General features: G+C 48.8%; 1 protein-coding gene across 2 annotated transcripts in view; it reads left to right on the forward strand.

Annotated features, from left to right (window-relative positions):
- The window catches only part of MRPL21 (mitochondrial ribosomal protein L21), a 15852-nt gene that overhangs the window by 5154 nt on the left and 4262 nt on the right, over window positions 1–6436 (forward strand). For both annotated transcript variants that reach the window (XM_003798384.3, XM_012810508.2), the window contains exons 3-4: window positions 3576–3661; window positions 4919–5082. In XM_003798384.3, coding sequence (XP_003798432.1) covers window positions 3576–3661; window positions 4919–5082 — 250 coding nt within the window. The remainder of the gene's footprint in view (window positions 1–3575; window positions 3662–4918; window positions 5083–6436) is intronic.

Below are 6436 nucleotides of genomic sequence, written 5' to 3' on the forward strand. Positions count from 1 at the left end.
TTTTTAAAGACAGAGCCTTACTTTCTTGCCACCAGTAGAGTACCATGATGTCATAACTCACAGCAACCTCAAATTCCTGGTTCAAGCAACTGTCCTGCCTTAGCTTCCCAAGTAGCTAGGACTACAGGCACCTGCCACAATCACTGGCTAGTTTTTCTTTTTTTAGTAGAGATGGGGTCTCACTCTTGCTCAGGCTGGTTGAACTCCTAAGCTCAGACAATCCACCTGCCTTGGCCTTCCAGAGTGCTAGGATTACATGCGCGAGCTATTACAGAGAATCTTTTTTTTTTAAGAGACAGAGTCTCACTTTGTCGCCCTCAGTAGAGTGCCATGGCATCACATAGCTCACAGCAACCTCCAGCTCTTGGGTTTAGGCGATTCTCTTGCCTCAGCCTCCCAAGTAGCTGGGACTATAGGAGCCTGCCACAATGCCTGGCTAAGTTATTATTATTTTTTTTTTTGCAGTTTGGCTGGGGCCAGGTTGGAACCTGCCACCCTCAGTATATGGGGCCAACACCCTACTCACTGAGCCACAGGTGCTGCCCTATTACAGAGAATCTTTAATGCCTAATTCAAGATTTCTAACTAGGAATACTGTGTCAGAATCTCTGAGAATTCATATAATTTGCAAAAGCACCTTCTGTGTTAAAATTTTATACTTAGGGCCAGTTGAGGTGGCTCATGCCTGTAATCCTAGCACTCTGGGAGGCTGAGGGGAATGGATTGCTAGAGCTCAAGAGTTAGAGACCAGCCTGAGCAAGAGCGAGACCCTGTCTCAAAATAGCTGGGCAGGCAGCGCCTGTAGCGCAGTGGGTAGGGTGCTGGCCCCATACACCCAGGGCAGTGGGTTGAAACCCGGCCCCGGCCAAACTGCAACAAAAAAATAGCCAGGTGTTGTGGCAGGCGCCTATAGTCCCAGCTACTCCAGAGGCTGAGGCAGGAGAACCGCCTAAGCCCAGGAGTTGGAGGTTGCTGTGAGTTATGTGATGCCATGGCACTCTACCTAGGGCGATAGAGTGAAACTCTGTCTCTACAAAAAAAATAAATAAATAATAAAAATAGCTGGGCATTGTGGTAGGTGCCTATAGTCCCAGCTACTCAGGAGGCTGAGGCAAGAAGATCACTCGAGCCCAAGGGTTTGAGGTTGCTATGAGCTATGACACAAGTGTTAGATACTGCAGAAAGTAAATTTAACACAATCCCATTCCCAGTACAGGGCCATGGTTATCTGTAGGGAAGCCCCGGGTATAGTCCCAGATTGCCCCTCAAAGTTTGGGGACACTGAGCTCAGCAAGGTAGGAATGTTAGCATCTGTCTCCATGGAATTTGGTGAGAATTAAGTAAATGTTTATTTTCAGAGGTTAGAACAAGTGTCAGGCACCCACTAAGCACTCAAAGCGGCAGCTGCTGTTTCTGTGACATCAGGGATTCTTGGCAGCAGGGAGATACAGGAGTCTTTTGTTTCTCAAAAGAAGTTGAAAAAACTGGGCGGCACCTGTGGCTCAAAAGGGTAGGGCACTGGTCCCATATGCCAGAGGTGGTGGGTTCAAACCCAGCCCCAGCCAAAAACTGCAAGAAAAAAAAAAAGAAGTTGAAAAACTGAATCTGAATATAGGAAGAACTCGTAAGAGAGAATTTGCTGCACTGGCCTAATTTTTTCCTGCGTGTATCTTATACCCTTCCTGCCAGTTTCCCAAAAGTTTCCCATTTTTGTTCTTTTCACACTGGGCACAGCCTGGTCTTTGAGGAGACTGGACACCAAGGACACCAAGCAGGTTAGAGATTTCTTTTGAAGAGCGGCACCTGCAGCCCTCCTTAAGCCCCTGGTCAGTCCCAGAGCACAGGTCTGTGTTTCCAGGGCCCTGAGACTAGCAGGCAGGAAGGCAGCCATTGTCTTCATAGGTGCATGTGGCCATGTCCAGCGCCAGGACAGTGGACCTGGTCCTTGGTGTGGGAGTCAGAACGTTTTCCTTATATTGCAAGTCTAATTTTTCTTCTTGCAACCCGGGAGCAGAAAGACTGGAATTTCTCTTTCTAGTGGCAGTAGCAACAAAAGCTTAAAAACTATAGTGAATATCTGGCAGGCCAAGGTGGGAGGAACCCATTGAGCTTAGGAGCACAAGACCAGCCTAAGCAAGAGTGGACCCCATCTCGACTAAAAATAGAAAAACTAGCCAGTGGGCAGCGCCTGTGGCTCAGATGGTAGGGTGCTGGCCCCATATGCCAAGGGTGGTGAGTTCAAACCCAGCCCCAGCCAAACTGCAACAAAAAAATAGCAGGGCATTGTGGCAAGCACCTGTAGTTCCAGCTACTCGGGAGACTGAGACAAGAGAATCACCTAAGCCCAGGAGTTGGAGGTTGCTGTGAGCTGTGACGACACAGCACTCTACCAAGGGTGATTAAGTGAGACCCTGTCTCTACAAAAAAAAAAAAAGAAAGAAAGAAAAGAAAAGTAAAACTAGCTGGGCATTGTGGCAGGCGACTGTGTTCCAGCTACTTGAGAAGTTGAGAAGCTGAGGCAGAAAGATCGCTTGAGCCCAGGAATTCAAGACCAGCCTGAGTTGGGCTGCGCCTGTGGCTCAGTGGGTAGGGCACTGGCCCCATATACCAAGGGTGGTGGGTTCAAACCCAGCCCTGGCCAAACTGCAACAAAAAAATAGCCGGGCATTGTGGCAAGCACCTATAGTTCCAGCTGCTCAGGAGGCTGAGGCAAGAGAATCACCTAAGCCCAGGAGTTTAAGGTTGCTGTGAGCTGTGATGCTACAGCACTCTACTGAGAGTGATAAAGTGAGACTGTCTCAAAAAAAAAAGACCAGTCTGAGCAACACAGCAAGATGCTGTCTCTAAAAAGTAGTAATTTTTTTTTTAAAGAGTGAGTCTTGGTGCTGCCCAGAATCCCTTAACTTCAAGATAGCAAGCTCACACACTCACACAGGTACATGCATACACAGCCATGGCGACTCCAACAGCCAGGCCCTTCCAATGAGGGCCTGGGAAAAAGCAGCTCACTTCTTTTTTTTTTTTTTTTTTTTTTTTTTTGAGACAGAGTCCCACTTTGTCGCCCTCAATAGAGTTCTGTGGAGTCACAGCTCACAGCAACCTCCAACTGGGGCTCAAGCAGTTCCCTTATCTCAGCCTCCCAAGAAGCTGGGACTACAGGCTCCCACCACGACACCCAGCTATTCCTTTTTTTTTCTTGGCCAGGGCTGGGTTTGAACCCGCCACCTCTGGTATATGGGGCCAGCGCCCTACTCCTTGAACCACAGGCACCACCTGCTTTTTTTTTTTTTAAGAGAAGCAGAAGGGTCTTGCTCAGGCTAGTCTGCAACATGTAAGCTCAGGGCAGTCCACCCACATCGGCCTGCCAGAGTGCTAGGATTACAGGCGTGAGCCACCTTGCCTGGCCAGAGCAGCTCACTTTCAAGGGTTCCAGCAAGCAACCTGAGGGTGCAAGCCCTGAGTCAGGGACTGAGGAGAACTTTGTCCTTCCTGATGCTCTGTGCACGGCTATTTCTGAGGGATTTTGAGCTGCCTTTTCATGTGTGTGACTTGTGTATATTAAATATTTCTTACAGATATGTTCCTAAAACATCCTTGAGCTCACCCCCTTGGCCAGAAGTTGTCTTGCCTGACCCCACTGAGGAGACCAGACACCACACAGGTAAGGGACTTCCCTGGAAGACAGACCCGAGGGTGGTGCTGCTCCCACCCTGGTCACCAACAAGGTGGGCACCAGGCCTCAGAGCAAGGATGTCCCCTTTCTGGGAGCTCCTAAACACAGTAGTGTAGGCACTCATGTTCATTTTTGCCAGTTAACACCAAAATTTCACTCTTTGGGTGAGGGGAGAGGATGCTTGGTCCGTCACTCATGTCCTCCTGTGGTGGAAATGTGGGGTTTGGGGCAGTTCTCCCCAGACGAGCAGATGAGCCCAATGACACACAGATGCTGGTGCTTCCCTGGCTGTGGGAGAAACACATGAGGTGTTTAGAGTCACTTCAGCGTTGTGCTCATGTCCTGAGATGGGACAGTGTGGTCGACCACTGTACCTGTAATCTTCCCTCTCCCAAAAAGGTGGAAGTCCGCATTGTTGCGTGCAAGCTCCTTTTTGGAAAGTGTTTGAAAGTACGATTCCACATACTGTGCAAGGCGAATGTTCCCAGACCCGCTGCCAGTGCAGCTCTGGTCGTGGCTCCCATTCCGGGGTAGGAAGAATTTTGTGGCCATTCTGGGTACCTGACCCTAGGCCAGGCTGTGTGTGTTGGTGGTCAGTGAATGCTGTTCAGAGTAAAAGGTGCAAGACAGAGGGGATTGTTACCTGAGCTAGGACAGTGACAACAGACAGAGCTCAGAACCCTGTGGGAAGAGGCACACAGATAGGGTCCGCCCACCCGTGGGGATGTAATTCTGGGTATCTATTGTTGCACAAGGCCTCAGCTTTGACTTCTCAGTGCTCATTCCTCCATCCACTGGCCACTTACTGATAAGTAATGGGATGGGCAGCACCCCCATTGCCGGAGGTGGTGGGTTCAAACCCAGCCCTGGCCAAAAAAGAAAAAGACTGATAAGTAATGGGGATAAACAAGGTGGCGTCACAGACACACAGCCAGGCGTGCTGCGTGCTCAGGCCAGGGCATTCTGTGAAGTCAGGGAAGTTTCCTTCTGTAAAAGCCCTGCCTGCCAAGGTGCCTGTGCCCTTGGGAACTACAGGTTGACCCTGTGCCCTGTCCCCTAACTGCGTGGGGGCCAGCAAGGGCTGGGTGCCTGCCAGTGAGGTTCTACAGGGTGAGCTATCATGTGCACCTGTGCACCCCAGGGCCTCTCCACTGGAAACTCCATGGCACACGGCGGGGGGGGGGGGAGGGGACAGAGGGGCAGGGGAGGGAGCATGGGGGACTGCCCAGCCACCTCTCCCCACAGAGGTCGTCGGGAAGGTGAATGAGCTCATTGCCACTGGGCAATACGGTAGGCTCTTTGCTGTGGTGCATTTTGCTGGCCACCAGTGGAAGGTGACCTCTGAAGACCTGATCTTAGTTGAAAATGGGCCAGAAGCTGCATGTGGAGAGAGAATTCGACTGGAGAAGGTGAGACCACCAAGTTGCTTATATAGTCAGATACTTGGCCACCAAATGCACTGAGGAGGTTTCTTCCAGTCCGAAGTCAAGGTCAGCGAAGCCAGGCTCAGAAGGGACAGGTGGGAGAGAGTGGGCAGTAGCTGCAGCTGAGGGCGGACCCAGGGCAGAGGGCAAACCGAAAAAAAAAGTATGTCTTCATTGCTTTGCCTTGTAATCTCATGAAAATAGAAAAATATTTGATCGCAGATACAATAAAAATTCCAATTAAGCATGAGATGAGTTTTCAAGCCAATGTTTAGGGGGAAAATGTGTTAAGTTTCTGCAAAAAAATTACTCTGTGATTTGACCTGATGGCTCCTGCTGGCTTAGAGGCATTCCCCTGGGTACTGCACATGATTTTTCTAGGATTCTTTAATTATCAGTGTAATGTAAGATAAATGATTTTCCTTGTTAACTAAAACTCCTTTTCCTTTGGGAATATGAATCTCTATATATTTGCACCAAGAATATGAAGCTTTGTTTCTCAGCCTATCTGACCTTGACAGTTTAGCTCAGAGCCAAACAAATTAACTTCACAAAACAGTAGTTGCCAAAGCTCTCTTCTCCTCAGTGACATCAGGGGCTCTGGGATAAGCTCTAAATCAAAAACACATTTATTTTTTAATGTCTAAAACGAAGAGTGTATTCATGAAGTTTTTTTATAAGACCTTATTTTGTAAGATTTCACATGAACAAAAAGATCGTAGGAAGCCCCACCCGCGTGCATTGTTTCCTGTGATGGGAAGTGCAGTAGTAGAGTGTATGTTATGCTGAAACTAACTCTGAAAATATTTATTTTTATTGTTTTCATTATCTGATATAATGTCTATTAGGTTGTTGTAAAATATACTTTGTCTTTAATCGTGTAAGTTTAGTAGGATTGGATTTTTTCTCATCAGTAAAATTTAGGACAATCAGCAGAGCAAGGTAGCTCATGCCTGTAATCCTAGTGCTCTGAGAGGCCCAGGCGGATAGATTGCCTGAGCTCAGGAGTTCAGCGGCTAGGGCGCCAGACACATACACCAGAGCTGGCAGGTTTGAACCCAGCCCAGGCCTGCCAAACAACAATGACAACTACAGCAAAAAAAAATAGCCAGTGGCTCGGCGCCTATAGCTCAGGCAGCTAAGGTGCTAGCCATATGTGCCAGAGCTGGTGGGTTCAAATCCAGCCTGGGCCTGCCAAACAGTGACAACTCCAACCAAAAAATGGCCGGGTGTTGTGGCAGGTGTCTGTAGTCCCAGCTACTTGGGAGGCTGAGGCAAGAGAATCGCTTAAGCTCAGGAGTTGGAAGTTGCTGTGAGCTGTGATGCCACAGCACTCTAC

This window comes from Otolemur garnettii, unplaced genomic scaffold, assembly GCF_000181295.1.
Source record: "Otolemur garnettii isolate 467f Iridium unplaced genomic scaffold, OtoGar3 scaffold00134, whole genome shotgun sequence".
Taxonomy (NCBI): domain Eukaryota; kingdom Metazoa; phylum Chordata; class Mammalia; order Primates; family Galagidae; genus Otolemur; species Otolemur garnettii.